Source organism: Zootermopsis nevadensis, unplaced genomic scaffold (assembly GCF_977971745.1).
Source record: "Zootermopsis nevadensis isolate Lab colony 2312 unplaced genomic scaffold, Znev_1.0 Znev_ptg000006l, whole genome shotgun sequence".
Lineage (NCBI taxonomy): Eukaryota > Metazoa > Arthropoda > Insecta > Blattodea > Termopsidae > Zootermopsis > Zootermopsis nevadensis.
The window spans coordinates 7,649,856-7,666,297 of record NW_028259138.1 but is presented as its reverse complement, the minus strand read 5'-3'; the positions used below and the strand labels follow the sequence as shown (position 1 = coordinate 7,666,297).

Genomic DNA, 16,442 nt, shown 5'->3' with positions numbered 1-16,442 from the left:
TGTAAATAAACTTTAAAAATATTGACAGTTGTCTGTGCACACCAGTAGATATAACACATCCATTAACCATATGATTTGAATTTTATAAACTAAATGCTCTTAACAACTAACAATTATAATCTGGTTTGAATGAAGCTAAATCTAAGCCTCATGGGAGTATCTACTTGAAGTAATCAGCAGACAGACTTTCAATTTGAAAGCATTAAAATACTGAGACCTAACAACACAGCACGTACAGGTTTGTTACACCCTATTCTGTCTGGGTGGTTTAAAGTGTACTTTACACTATAATGAAGAACATTTTTTTGTTTAAATTGGTAAAAATAAAAATGACTAGCTTATGCTGTTTGTTATAAGTCCAATAAATTAATTAGAAATCACAACTTGTTACACAGCACATGCTTATATTTTGGTTTTGGTTCTTTGTGTGGAAGTTAGGAATCCTGACTGAAGTTTACTGTGTTATTCCTCAGTCCCTCCAGAAATACTGGCATAATGCGTTTCCCACAGCTGCTTCCTTTCACATCCTTCTAAATCCATAATCCCACGCAATGTTATTAACCTATGCATCCATAAATAAACTATGAAACAACCACCACACATTTGTCAACACAACGGAATCCAGCAGCTACTAACCTGAACCCTGGTAAAGGTAACATACGAGTCTCTGATCAACAGCAATGCAAAATTCAGCGACAAATCATTTGCACCTGGCACACTGTAAGCACAATTCTAACTGAACATATAAAATATTTATCCTTACTTCAGGTAAACACACATCACATCCAGGTTATTAACATATTGGGGACATGTTATAAAAATTCCTGTTAAGTAATTCCTTCAGAAAAATTAGTGAAATCTTAATTTTTATAAATAATTGCATCCTTGAAATCTGTTCAGACTATTGAGAATATTACGTGCAGCTGGAAATTCCTGAATGGTTTGACGATACAGCAGGTATATTTCATGATTATATTATATTTTATTACATTCTAATAACAACATTTTAAACTATATATTACAAAATAATGCACATGGTCCTCAACATGTTAAAAATATAGTTCCTGTATCAGTTTTTTCTCATTTTAATGTCCGCGTTCTTGCAGAAAAATGGCAGGTTTCTTTACATATGCAACATAACCAACGTCAAAACGCATTCACTCACTATTGCTTGCTATCAATAACTATATGAAGTAAATACAGCAGTAACTTGTTGCTAGAAATTACGAGAAATAAATGAATGCAGGAACTATAACCAAGCAAATATGATTTTAATAAAACTCTTACAAATCTCATTAACAGTGAAGAAATTAAACTATATTATATGGAAAATGTAAGGACACTTACTTAACAACCAGTAACAGCAAAATAGTATCAGACACTTCATTTATAAATGTGTTCTATGAACAGACTTTTTTGCTAAAAGAGTTCAGTTATGAACCAAGTAGTAAGTGTTCCTAAGAGAGACTGACGTGGAAAGTGACCACAATTCTCTTTCTAATATATTGAATAATTATAACCTGACTTAGACATATAAAGTTTCATCACTTTCTTATAAACACAATTTTTATTCTGACTAATTGTCTGTATTTGCATCCTATTTTCTTATGTACAAGGAGTCTGTTTCACTCTGCTCAAATTAATTTGAAAAGTTGGGCATTTTATATTGCAATGTTCCACGGAGGCCACTGTTACGATCTACCTAGTAAAATTCAACAGGAATGAACAGTGAGATTGTGAAACATCCAGCCAGAATTTTGTATCTAATAGATGAATAAAACAGGGCAGCCAATCAGACTCAAGTGGCACTGTATGTATTTCAGTTTGCCTAACATCCTGCTAAAGGAAATTCTCTGTTTATGGGGGTGGCCCACTGACCATTCCTTCAACTGGTAACTGACATCCTAATCCAGCCAATGATTCAAATGTAGGTTTACTCAGATTTAAGAATTTTCAGTTTGTGAAACTTCATATCTCATTCTCAGCAATACCATTAATTCATGTGTCACATCCCAAAAATATAATTTGCACCTCACTAACTTTCTGGAGCTCGAAAATTTTGATCTCTCATGCAGGGTTTCCAACCAAGCACACATCAGTAGCAGAGTGTAAGCTCCAACTGATGTATCAAAATGCCTTTCTACGTTACTACAACATTATGTAACCAAAAGTAATCACAGTAACAAAGCTCATCATTAGAAAGTTCTCTTAGAAAAATAATTCCCATTTTAAAAATTGTGTCTATAGAAAAAAGTCAATTTCTGGATTACTTCATGTTTCTGAGGATCACAAGTACTGTGCAAATCAGGATATATCTGTAATACGATGAAAATACAACCCAACAACATCACAAGCATTGCTAGACGGACTTTCACAAAGGATAAACTGTTCATGATCTTCACTAGCCATACCAGGCCCAACTTGATGAATGGGCTAAAGAGAAATCAAATTACTGTATCACTATTTACAGTAAGTAAATGATGCTGACTTGTAACTTAACAGGAACGCTGAAGAAGTAGTTCTTCAGTGTGTTAAACCAGAATAAACTGTATCCAGTCCACACTAGTATCACAGTTTCTGAATGTAATTAGCAGGCAGAAGTCCCTCCTTTCCCTGTAATCGTCCTTGCCACCATCCTCCTTCATCTGCAAAGCAAGAGAATGACACAAACTTATTGTAGGAATGCGCTTGCAACCTCTACACTACAGCGATATAGGTTTTTTCAACTTTTTCAAGTAATTCTCCCTTCTAAAGGTTTAGACAATGGTATATTACAATTGATATTATTATTACTGGAATCCAAGAAATTAAAAGGAAATACAGAAAAACATTAGACATTCACTGGAGCAACACCTAGCAGCATTTATTCAAGCCAAAGGAGGTCACTTTGAAATTTTTGTGTAAGCTGATAAAAAATTCAGTTAGATGAGTTTGTAACAGTTTAAATATGAACCCTTAAGTTGTTATTAAAACAATTCAAAGAAAAATGGATTTGTATTCAGTGCTACACTACAATTAGCACTTATATCAATAATGGTTATGTCCCTAAATGCAATGGCCAGATTTCTGGTGTGCGCTGTACAGGTCATCTGATGAAAGAAGTATCACACAAACATTAGTCTGAGTCATCATAGTGTGACGTTTCATGCAGTAAAGATTAAACAATCAATGAAAAATTCATTACTGAATAAGCTACAACTGAAAAACATAAAAGGAAGTATCACTACTACATACAATAAATCACTTGCACACACAATAAGATCCCAGCAAATTCTCACACACAGGGCATAAAAATACTTACGTTCCTTTACAATTTCAATAATATCACCTTCTTTGAAGGATAATTCATCCACATCTTGGGCAGTATAGTCATACAATGCCTTGCACTTGGGTAGGGCAGGTTTCGGCTTCATAGGTGGTCGGGGCTTACCTCCACCCGGTATGGGTTTCAGAGTTGCATTCTGGCTCAAACTTGCTCGTTTCACCCTGAAATATCCAGACATTAATGTTAGTATCTCCCACTGAGATTTTCAGTCTCTTCTTGTACATAGGACAGCTCCTGATCTGCTTCAGTGCCTACTGACAGAAAATTGCATCTATCAGGCCTGACAGGGTAGGCAACTTTCCTGAAAACAAGCCAGCCTTTGATATGTGCGGTATGTGCGTATACTTATCCAGATAATAAGCAATGTTCTCCCATAATGATTAATGGAATACATAATAAAGGTGATTACAAATTATGATAAAGGAAATTTTCACATCACCAATTTTCTGTGTTATAAAAATGACATACTCATACAGAGATTGTTTTTCCATCTTGAAGAAACTTTATTCCATTTCCAGAAAATCTGGTACTACAGAAATACCAGTGTCAAGTACCAAAACATATCAACACTTATTGGTGTTGCTACTAAGTACAAACCGAAGTTTCAATTCTAGGTTACATTTGTCAGAGAACTATATGCATGTCATTTTCAACTTTCAACTTTCACTTTGTTCGTCACACTGAGATTTATTCTAAAAACCACTAAAAATCTCAATTCATGGAAAAAGAGTGACAAACTGAATTACAGTTGGTAAGCTCACTTGGTCAGAATGGGATATGGCTCCCCAAACCTGGACCAAAACAAATCCACTTTCATTAATTAAGAATCAATAAATATGTCTCCTGATGAGGCCTCATGTACCCATTCAGAAGTATACATACAGATACAAACACTGTCAATGTGCAAATTTTGACCAATACTTATTTAGTCTTTAACCCATTCAAAACATTTTAGTTCCAGAACTAGTATGTCCATGTTCTATATGCCAATATTTTCTGTCAAACACTCGTGTTTTAAACACATAAACATCTCAATTTCCTATTTACTGACATTCTTAAGTATATTATAATCTTTCACAAATTATTTACAAACATCTGCTATTCCTACTGGACCAAACATGTACTGGACACTGTCATTGTAATTGAAAAAATGTTTAAATATTTTAAGATTTCTGTCTTCTGAGTTGTTGCGCTGTGAAGTCTGGTCGATGTTAACCAACATTCCAGAGGTCATACTGCCTCCGTCATCAGGGCGATGAATATCTGTCCATAACTTTACTCATTCTCCTACTTTACACTGATCGGATTGCATCTTTCCCGCCATCAACACACCATCAGATGATAATGACAACCACCACAACCACCATGCATTTAAGCACACGTGCGCACGTGCGTGTGCATGCATACACCCATGCATGCATTCATTTCAAACAGTGTGAATCTCTATCATTCCAAAAAAGCAAACAGAAGACAGAGAAACTGGAATGTATAGTATATAACCGAAAAAAGTACAATATACATATAAATGTATGAACTGCATAGCTCGGCAAAAGAGAAAGCAGTCATACCACACACACACTGACAACAAGCATCATTCTTTTTAATAAAGCAGTTATTCAAGATCAAGAAACATGCGACATAACTCACCCAGCCACGCCTGCCTGTGGTGTCTGCATAAAGTTTTGATGATTAATGGTTTTAACTGGCTGTTTTGATCGAGAAACTGAAGCAGTTGGTAGGACTGGTACCTGGCCTGGAGCATTTCCTGACCCACCACCTATGGAACAACACGATTAGGATCACAATTTTTGAAGAGGACCTGGGAAGTCATGTGCTTCTTCACTAAGAGACTGAAAAACATTGTACTTGTTCTGATTTCATGTAAATTTCATGGGTAAAATACAGTTTGATTCCAAATAAACACTCACCCGCCTTCTTCATAAGCTTCACAATGTACTTATTGTTATATAAATGACAGCTGCATTATTTTAATTGTATATTTAATTGCGGATGACAAAATTCATTACAGTATTATTCTAAATTTGTATCACTGAGCTTATATTTTAATTTGGGATCAAAATAAAACAAAATATTAATAAAAATACAGCATATTAATCACTGGATTCTCTATCCAAGGGTAGTGTAAATGCAGTCACATTCTGAATCACTGGAATCATCAAAGTTTAAGCCACCTCTACTACAAACAGTGTAACAGCAGAAATCAAGAAACACACGTGAAAAATATCTTTGAACAATAAAGACTAATGTTCTCCACTCAGGAAGAGAGGAGTTACACATGCAAATATCACTTGCCTATCACGCTGCCCACATCACAGGTATTTACTTAACTCCTGCGGACAGTAGTACAACCCAAAAGGTACTAACACCTTGACACCACAGCCCACAACTGAAGATGATACTCAGCTAGATCCATCCACCTTCCACCATCACAATCTATCTTGTACTGCAAAATCAGTACACTTATATGCTCACAGAGGGACCTGGTGTAAAATGTTAGCGCCCATTATTGTACATAGCAACGAATGAATAAATATAAATTAATTACAGAATTAACTTGAACTGTCTTACTATCATCTTTCTTCAAGAAAATATATTTCAGTTCATTCTTTGCACGAAGTACTTAAAATTAACAACATTAAGAACATTTCATCTTAGAAATTACTGTAACAGTTTTTGATAAACTCAGATAGTTTTGGGCAAATTTCATTTTCATCATGTATAAACTTTACACTAACATGCTCTGTTGTAAATTATCCTTCATGAGAAGCTGATAGTTGTTCAGATAGTCAAGAAATTCCCCACTTTTATTAAATGCAAAGGTTGATTTCTGTGTTCACAAGAACCCAATATTCATCCCTATCCTGAGCCAGATAAATAGTCCACATATGACATCATTCCACCCCATTTACTTTAAATCTATTTTAATATTATCCTACCATCTACAGCTACGTCTTCTCAATAGTTCAGATCCCTTCATGCTTTTTATGCAAAATTCTGTCCACAATTCTCATTTCCCCATACATGCCACATGCAACACCCATTTTATTCCCCTTGATTTAATCATCCTATAATATTTGGTAAAGAGTAAAAATGAATAAGCTTCTACTTGTACAGTTTTCTCCAGCCTTCTGACACTTTCTTCTAATTATATGTAAATATTCTCCTCAACACCCTCTTCTCAAACACCCTTAATCTGTCTTCTTCATTTCATGCCAGGAACCAAGATTCACACAAGTTTCATACAGAAAAAGAAAACTTACAGATATATTTATTACAACACAGATCTTTGACGAGACACTGAAATCTCTTATTGCTATATCTTATGTACATTACTGTGATAAAAAATCTGATTGCATACTGAAAGGTGGAAGCCTGAAGCCTGGGCGAACAGTAGGTTGGTTTGGCGGTGCAGGCTCACTTGGGGGAGGAGGTGCCCTAATACTAGAGCGGGGAGCAGAGCATGAAGGCAATCGTGGTGCTGGTCTTGAAGGTGAACTTCCGGGTTGTCGAGGTGTTACTTGTGGCTTCAGGGTACCAAGTTCCTGTTTTATGTTATTTCTCTGAACTCTCGATTGCCTGCCTCCCACAACTACACGCTGCAGAATGGGTTCTGTGGGTAAACAAAAGGAAGAAAAATAACCACAAAAAATTATGAGCAATATATGGGGTATCTAGTAGAATATTTACAAAAAAGCATTCCCCTTGCCAGATAAAATTTTAAAATGTAGTACCCTGAAAAAATACAGTGAAATGCTGTCTCTGAGTTGAAAATGTTTATTACATTGAGATTCTGCCTCTAATTTTTATCGGGTGTGTTTTTTCCTCCCCTGCAGAAGTTTCCGGCAAGTTAATGCTGCAGTGGAGTGGGACTATATCTCACTGGTACTATGGCCACTAACAAGCCCATTGTATGTGATATCACATAGTACATCCTAGATGTAATCTAAGAACACACAAATTATATATATTTTTACAAAATCCTGGCTATCTTAAACCAAATTTTCAAACCTTCATTAGTCTCAAGACACAGGAGATCTCAAATTTATAAAGTATTTTCAGGGCCAAAGTCACTATATCAGTAAAGATGGAGCACAGAATGGACTAATAAGAGATGATGAATATCAACAAGGAATAGCAGATTAATCAGTTGAAATGGGTTTCATGATATAGGCAGCAAGTTACAATGTGTCCATACCTACACACAAAAATAAAAAGAATGAATAATGACATAATTATGGCTTTTTCAAGGAAAAGATTTCATATGATACAGAACATGTACGAAAGAAAATATTGAAATAATATAACAGATTGGAGGAATAAAAAAACAGAGAAGTTTAATATATCAACCCAGAAACAAATGTTTTATAATACCAGTAAGAGTACAAACATGTTATACACTGGGCAGAGATAAGCAGAGACGTAGGTGATTATAAGTACTGGCTTCTTGCTGTTGGCAAACACGTAAATAAATTAATTGAATTGAAAATAAGTTAAACAACACGTAAACTGTATTACCTGAAACACATTACAGTATAATCTAGAATGTGAGGCAGTCTACTCTACTAGAAACCCTCCTTCACACATTTTATGATTTTTGTTAAATGTTCAGCATACCACATTTGTGAATCAAATCCAAGTTACTTTTCAAATAATAAAAAACTTACTAGAATTACTGGGCAATCCTGGGCCAATTACAACAGTAAGAACTTTGCCCAGTGGTTTGAGAAGAGCCATGTCTGATGTTCCTGCAGATACAAACTTAACCTGACGAGTTCCACCACCACCCCAACCTTCCTTCTTCACCCTGAAATCCAGGCTGAAACCAATTCCAACAGTATTAATTGCTAAATTTCTTTCACCATCCATGATTACTAATTTATGTAGACATATCATGATGTAATCTTATTTCTCATACATACTTTATGTATAAAAAATAACACAATCCCCAGACAAAAATTTTCAGAGAAATGAACACAAAAACATAGAATGTGGTATTCTAGACAGACTGTCACCAGCATTTAGGATGGACATACTGCTTCCATCTTCAGGGTAGAAGAATTGTTAACCACCTACAAGATAAAACATCATCACAAACTAGAAGACCAAAGACCACACATTCACTGCCACAAAAACCTCAAATCAAACATAAAAGAAGCTGAAACAAAAGGCTTTCACTTCAAACATCTACTGGAAAATACAGAATGAGAAATAAAAAAACTTTACGCTTTCACAATGATACAGAAAACAATGCAGTGTACTACACCAGTGAACAGATAAACTCTCAAATTTTTATTTAAAATGACCCATCTGATTGTTGTTGCGCACATCAGCTAAATGAAACTAGGTTTGAAAATGGCTACCCCACAACAGAGGAGGTTGGTGAGTTCTGTAATTAGTGAAGAAAGAGTCTGTAACAGCTGTGGAGTGTGAATTTTGCACACAATTTCATATGGAACCATCCAGCCAAATATTCATTTATGCCTGGTACAAGAAATTTGAGCAGAAAGTATGCAGTGGGGACACCCTGCACAAAGTTTATGACAAGTCGGATTATTATCTTGGCATCTGCCATGACTCGCAGAGCACATATAGAGTTTCTGTGAAGTATATATAAAATTTGAGAGTTTTTCTGTCAATTACTGAAGGTGTGAAGTTCTAAGAATGCCACATTCATTTTCTGTATAATTTTAAGTTCTATTGTGCTCACCCATTTATACTGACTGATCAATCAACATCAATACTAATTTTAGAACATGGAAAAAGAAATGTGTACATGATGTCACACAGAATTTTAATAGGTAAGAAGAGCTTGTGAAGCACATACTATATCAACAAAATGCATATGACAACACGGATAAGACACTACATATTCTTAAAATTAGCCCTAAGAAAGTAAAACTGATATCTATTAAAAGTTTCATACCTATAAATGTAATAACACCACAGACATTTTTAATGAACAACATATAAAAAGTAACATACTATTTTGTATTTTACTTCAATTATCTTTGACATCATGAGGTAGGTTTATAATGGTAACTTTAGTACCAATGTGATATAATAGTAACCATACACTTGTAAACATAAACATTAAATTGACTGGTTGTTAGAGGATTTTTCAGTTCCTCCAAGCATGCTGGGATAGCGCCTTAAAATTGGGCATGCCTGCTTCCTTCCGGATCACTTCAAATTCATCATTCACAAACAACCTCCCATTTGATGCTATATGCAAGAAACAAACAAGATGGGATAAAATCCAAAACATTACATAAATTGCTTAAATTAAGAATACAGTCGTATACATATGCATTTCACAATTAGAATTAAGTTCGTTTGAGGGCATAAAAATTAAGATGGTGAATAAACGACCACTACAGGTAAATGAAAGTAGGCACAGAAATCAAGTGAGGAAACATACAAATTAAAGTATGGAAAAAGTGAACACAAACATAAGCGGAGTGCTTATGACAGGATATGGAAAATGGAGGAGGTCTTGCCATAGAATAATTGATCCTGCTGGAAACATCAGTTGAGGATCATTATGATGAATTATGCAGCTGAGAAAGTATTTTGAAAATTTCAACCTGAAGATTAATAAAACACCCTCCTCACCTGTTTGAGAATCTGACTGTGATATCACGTCCTATTTGGTTATGGTACTTCTTGCTCAGCAACAACAAGAACTCTGTCTTAAATACCATCTCAAGGAAACTGTCATAGTCTTCTTTCATATGTAGAATCAAGAAGTCATCCTAAAATGAATTCATCACTTTACACTGTGACACAAATGCAGTATGGACAGTCTTGGCTAGAAATAATAACAACTGAGTACTGGCGACATTTTAGGGATACATATTATCATCATCATCATCACTGTTGCAGATTTAAAGTGAAAAAAGCCTCATTAAGTAAATAAAGGCTGTGCACATGTGTATGAGTGAGACAGACGAGAGATTTGGATTATAACTTTTATGAAGTGACTACATACCATTACACTGACAGCTCTTTTTCTTTGGCCCACTGTTTATATTAAATACAATAATAACCACTGTAAATGAAATAATGCATATTGTTATCATTCTACTACTTGTGTTAATGCTACACTTAGTTTTCTAAATCCTGCAACTTGTCTAACATACAGGCGATATCCATTGCAACCACATACCTGCAATGCACTAAGTGACACATGGCTGATATTTTCGAAGTCTAATTTTCGCTTCATCACTTCAATAGCCTTCCCTTTCTCAGGTCCTTTCTTTATTGCTTCTCTTCCAATTAAGAAAATAGAGCGAGATGTCAATACCAGATCCCTGCGAGCTGCCTGAAAATAAATCAGAGGCATAATTACATATTTAATGTCTTTCTTTTCAAATGAAAAAATCTTATACAAACTGTGCAACTTTTAAATTTGTCTCCATTCTGAAACAAATCTGGTATAAAGTGCTGTCAATACAGTTCTTACACTGTGTGTGTGTGTATTTAAGTAATGGAAACATATTTGTCTATATAATTATATTCAAGGTTGCCCTATGTGGACTAGTGGTTAGCGTGCTCGCCACTGGACCTAAGGTTTGCGGGGTTCAATCTCAGCCGAGGTCGATGGATTTTTAATGGTGATAAAAATCTGTAGCACAACTTCCTTCGGAGGGGAAGTAAAGGCGGCGGTCCCATGTCGTAGAATTACAGCTTACATACTTCACAAATTTCAAATATATTTTAATTATAAACTCTGATTAAGAAGGTGCTATCTAATGTAAAACTTTAAGCCTCCTCTTAGCACATAAACCAAAATGATTGCTTGATATCAGGTCATCCTACCAGGAATCAAACCCATGACTAGTTGTCACATATAAGGCATATATCCACTTTTATTTCATACACACCTATGACTTTCAACCCCTTATTTTTATCGTTCAGTATAACTCACCTTAAATCGCCGATCATACTTCTTCACCACTTCAGCAAATGCCACTTTCTCTCGCCGACCAACAAGGCTCTGGAGGATGGGTCTCGAATCAAGACCGATGTAGTCACCAGCAAAGTTGCGATTTATTGAGTATCGCCTCCGTTCCTTCTTACCAAACATCAGATCTAGACAGAAACAGTACATGACCTGGTATGTTAATAATACAATGCACTCTGACAAACCATGTATACCTACATCACAGTTTACATTGTAAATTTGTACTTATATTTTCAGTCTTGAATGCCTGGAAGATCATAAGTTATGCAAAAATGAAGTTAATTAGAAAAAAAACATAGTACTGCTGTTCCTGTTTAACTTAATGAGATAATTATGTTTGTCAAAATGCCTAACATTTTGGCTTTCTATACAGACATCAACCACTGACATCTATTAAAAAGTAAATTAACTACAAGCTTTCAAATCAGGCATAATGCACAAAAAAAGTTTCTTGCATTTTCACTGGCTAGCATGACAACAAAGTAATAGGAAAACTGATCTACATCAATATAAGACATTAAATTTTCTTACTTTACCTTATCTGAGCCACTTACTTGCAGCTTCTTCCTTTTGTCTGTCATGCTGACGGCGAGCAAAGTACTTCTTGAATGCCTTCTGAATTACTCTTGCATAGTGATTATACTTCCTGTCTCTTTGGTCCTCCAACATGAACAGCTGTGTTTAATTAAAGCAACATAACAATATGTTGTCAACATTCATAAAGCATATAATTTACTTATTTCAATCTTACTGCTTGTATGGAAACTGATGGTTTCAAATTAAATTCCAGAATTTACTGAACCATGCAGTCTGCTATAATCTGATAGGGTGTAATACTGCACCGCAAAAAATTTGGTATAATTATCATTTACACATATTCCCAAAACTTTGCAATTTTACAAGGACCTTATTCTAACTACATTATAACCACAACTTCTGTGTCATCCTGACTGAATCATTCAAGTATATAAGGTAATGTGGATTAATGTTTACAATTTATCAACCCTAACATATCAATAGCATTCAAAATATTTTGTCTTCCCTTATGATGTCTAAGAACCAGAAGAGACTGTAGAATTATTTATTAAGCCAATAGGATATTTGCCATACAGCCTGTACTTTCACATTTTATTCAATTTTTATACACTTTTATTTTGAACCCATAAGGATAATGTCAGCTTTCAGGCGGAGTTAGTAGATGGCTAAACGTCACATGTCTAAGTCTGTATCATAAAAATTTACTGCACACACTCACAGATTCTGGAGCTTTGACGAACACCTTGGTTTTACCAAGCTGAAACTGGCTCTTCTCCATGTGGACACTTCTCATAATCCACTCTATTCCTTTTCTATCGTCACCCTTCCAGCAAGGCCAAGTTTCTTTGGTCAGGATGGCATACCTGTATAATGTTGATTGAATATGATATACATGAATGACTTCAAGCTAAGGTCAAGGAAAGAGCTAACGCATATTCTAGATCATTTAAATTGAAGTCATATTATTTATATGTACAATATAAATGTAACTGTAACAAAGCGAACCTGTGAAGAAACTTGTTGAATGGTCTTCTGTATGCAAATCCAGCTCTACGAACACGAATGTTTTCTTTCAACCCTAAATATTCAACCTGATGCTTCACCCTCAGCTCCTCCCAATCTCTTGGACGTTTGGTTTCATTAGGTTTAATGCATCTGAAAATATCAAATAAAATAAGTCAAATCACAACATAAATAAATTGTCTGTGTCTCCTGAAATATTGTGAATGAAGGAAAAGACAATAAACTAAGAATACTTAAATGTGATCAAAGGATGTAACAAGGTCATTCAGCTGCCATCACATCCAAGATTTAATGTTAAATTCTTGACCACAGTAACAACTAATTCAAATGTAAGACCTTAGGTTCAAAGAAAAACACCCCAAGACATAAGTACATTCCAGTTTTGGATGGTATCAACCACATAATAAATTCTGACTGAATTCCTTTATTAATGAAAGTTCCATCACCTGATGTAGTGAGGTGTGCATTTCATCAATTCATCCACAAGTTTGTTGGCTTGAGTTCTAATCTTGCTGCCAGCTGTGGTGGGACGAGACTTGCTGTTTGTGTTAATCTGGTCAGGGAACAGGCTACAAAGGAATGCACTGCAAACAACAAATACCAATAAAAATGTGCGCCCTTTTCAAAGCATACACGGGGGGCCGGGCTTGGAAAATGATAGAGGATAGATTATTAAAGCCATGCTACCTGGGCAGGGACGATCATACTCGGAAAATTAGGACTAGGAAACAAAGAACGGATGTAGGCAAATATTCCTTTGTAAATAGGACCATAAGAAGCTGGAACCAATTACCTCCAGGCGTGCTAGAGTCTTTCCCCTGTAAATTAGGCACCTTTAGAAAGAGGGTCAGAAAAGTAGTTACAAGCTAAGGGTTATTAAGTTGGGAATAAATGGTGATAAGTGATGTGAAGTGTCTTAGTCTCCAAGTGATGAAGGGCTGTAGTTCTTTGGGATAAAATTTTCATGTACTGAGAGCGGACTTTATATTCCACTCTTAAGTATTGTGATTAATTAGTGGATGTGTGTTTTTTTATTGTGTGTCAGATGTTTTATTTTGAGTGTGGTATGTTGTATTGTTGTGTCTCATTGTATTGTTGTGTGAGTGCATCAGTTCATGACGTTTGTAATACATTACAGTTATTGTCTTATGTCTAGGTGGTATTAAGTTCTTTTTTTTAAGTTAAGTACTTGAGGTTGGATGGTTTTGTAATTTATGAGTTGGTTGATTTTGAGTGGGATGTGTTGTTTTTGTTGTGTCCTTTTTTATTGTTTTGTTCTGTCTCTGTGTTGATGTATCTCATTGTATGTTGTGTCTTATGGTTTTTGTTGTGTCCTTTGTTTATTGTTTTGTTGTGTCTCATTGTGTTGATGTATCCCATTGTTTGTGTGTCATATTGTTTTTGTTGTGTCCTTTTGTTTATTGTTTTGTTCTGTCTCTGTGTTGATGTATCTCATTGTTTATTGTGTCTTATTGTTTTTGTTGTGTCCTTTGTTTATTGTTTTGTTGTGTCTCATTGTGTTGATGTATCCCATTGTTTGGGTGTCATATTGTTTTTGTTGTGTCCTTTTGTTTATTGTTTTGTTCTGTCTCTGTGTTGATGTATCTCATTGTTTATTGTGTCTTATTGTTTTTGTTGTGTCCTTTTGTTTATTGTTTTGTTCTGTCTCATTGTGTTGATGTATCTCATTGTTCTGTTCTGTCTCATTGTTTTGTATGTTATTGTAGGACACTGCCACCGGGTATAAACCCATTTGCAGTCAATAATAAATATATATAATATAAATTTAATTCATAGTTTAAGCCTACTTCCCTTATTGGACTAGAATAAAGACAGTTGTGGTGTTGCATCCATATGTATGTTTGCGCACGCGCATGCATGGGTATTTGGAAATGTATATCTGTGTGTGTGTCTGTATGTATCTATTCTCCCCCCCCCCCCCATCAGATCGGAGCCGACCCCTGGTGACATTATGAACACGTTCCCTCTGATAGGGACCTGTTCATATACGTTCTTGGCAGATGATCCAGAAGTGGTTTGCCATTGCCTTCTTCTGTGTGTGAATGGAGTAATTGTTGGGATGCTACGGAGAAAGCGGGGAAGCCCCGGAGGAAAACTCCGCGATACCTGGACCACGGCCTTGCCCAACACAAGTTATAAATCCGGGCACCACCAGGAATCGAACCTGAGACCCCAGGATTACAAGCCCAGTGTATCTATTCCCTACCAGTCACTTTTAACCAATGAACCTGCTGTGCTGCCAGTAGACAAAATGCAACATTCCTGACTTAATTTCCTATTTTTTACAGTACCAGCATGGCAGTCATATGATCTTACGACTGTAACACAAACGCCATGTAATGTGGGGGTTATGAAATTTGTTACCATCAGTTATTTTATGTGGCACTTTTAGTATGCTCCCATTTTTCAATAAATGTCACATAACATAATAACACCACACAATATACATTTACTCTTGTATAACTGATAATGATTACAAAGTTAAATTGACAGAGCCTAAACTTTAAAATTTTGAAAATAAAATGTTCTTTCTGGAGAAGTGAATAACAAAAAGCAATACAAAAAATATGAATATATCTTTCAATAAGTAATACATAAAACATTTAGTTTCATGAAAAGAGGGCCAATATGTTGTGATTGGATTCTCCCCAGAAAAAAAAATCCCAGGTTGTATTTACACGTCCTGTTAAATATTCATCTAACAGCATCAATTAAGAGTGCTTTACATAATTGTTGAACCACAAAATGGTAATTTTCTTGAAATTTCTCTAATACCTTTGCTTGTGTGATGGTTCAGGTTCACAATAAAGCAACACAAAGATAACTGTCTTCTGGGATGTGTCATTTTGTCTGGTAGAATTTTTTGATGTTTGCTGACTCTAATCTCAGAGTAACGAAACTCATCACCCTGCAAGCACCTCTGAAACGTCTGTAAACTCTTACCAGACTACACAGCACAACAACCCTAATAGTTACCTTCAACTTTGCTTACATTTCACTTCCTCACATAAAGTTAAGACAAACATGATACATATTACATAAATTGCATGTCCCCTCCTTCAAAAAAAATGGTGTGGAAGGCAGCACAATCTCAGTGTGAGTTATTAGAAAGAGTAATGTGATGTGTATTAAATATTTATTTTCACATACCAACACTAATATTATAAATTAATAATAAAAATGCATTTACTTAGAACTGCTCTGCATGAGCTCCACCAAATCAGGAAATAATACGTCCCGATTGCGGTCGCAGAATCCTTCAACATTGTAAGTTACAATACCAGCATAGTGGTGGATGATAAAACCCTCTTTACAGGACTGATAGTGTTGATGTGTGCCTGATGCTGTTGTCAGTTTCTGGAACATATTAAAGTCAAATAATGCATTTCTTGTGTTTATTTTTATTATTACCACTACTTAAAGCACAATAGAAACCATCTACGAGTTTACTTTCTCAATGATGCCACATCACTTTCAATGGCATAACCAAAAGAAAATTTCATCTAAAATACTTTGTTTTATATAAAAGTCTCTCTTGTCTGATACAGTTTT

At 35.3% G+C, this 16,442-nt stretch overlaps 1 protein-coding gene across 2 annotated transcripts in view; it reads right to left on the bottom strand.

The window, feature by feature from the left end:
• Positions 1 to 953: 953 nt before the first annotated feature.
• Positions 954 to 16,442, bottom strand: part of LOC110837377 (unconventional myosin-Ie) — a 79,357-nt gene continuing 63,868 nt past the window's right edge. For both annotated transcript variants that reach the window (XM_087343640.1, XM_087343639.1), the window contains exons 12-24: positions 16,081 to 16,247; positions 13,316 to 13,453; positions 12,852 to 13,001; positions 12,565 to 12,709; positions 11,864 to 11,984; positions 11,274 to 11,437; positions 10,512 to 10,667; positions 9,959 to 10,098; positions 8,011 to 8,162; positions 6,705 to 6,956; positions 4,973 to 5,102; positions 3,302 to 3,486; positions 954 to 2,645 (exon numbers count right to left, since the gene is read on the bottom strand). In XM_087343640.1, the coding sequence (XP_087199766.1) occupies positions 2,569 to 2,645; positions 3,302 to 3,486; positions 4,973 to 5,102; positions 6,705 to 6,956; positions 8,011 to 8,162; positions 9,959 to 10,098; positions 10,512 to 10,667; positions 11,274 to 11,437; positions 11,864 to 11,984; positions 12,565 to 12,709; positions 12,852 to 13,001; positions 13,316 to 13,453; positions 16,081 to 16,247 (1,977 nt within the window). In that variant the 3' untranslated portion in view covers positions 954 to 2,568. The remainder of the gene's footprint in view (positions 2,646 to 3,301; positions 3,487 to 4,972; positions 5,103 to 6,704; positions 6,957 to 8,010; positions 8,163 to 9,958; positions 10,099 to 10,511; positions 10,668 to 11,273; positions 11,438 to 11,863; positions 11,985 to 12,564; positions 12,710 to 12,851; positions 13,002 to 13,315; positions 13,454 to 16,080; positions 16,248 to 16,442) is intronic.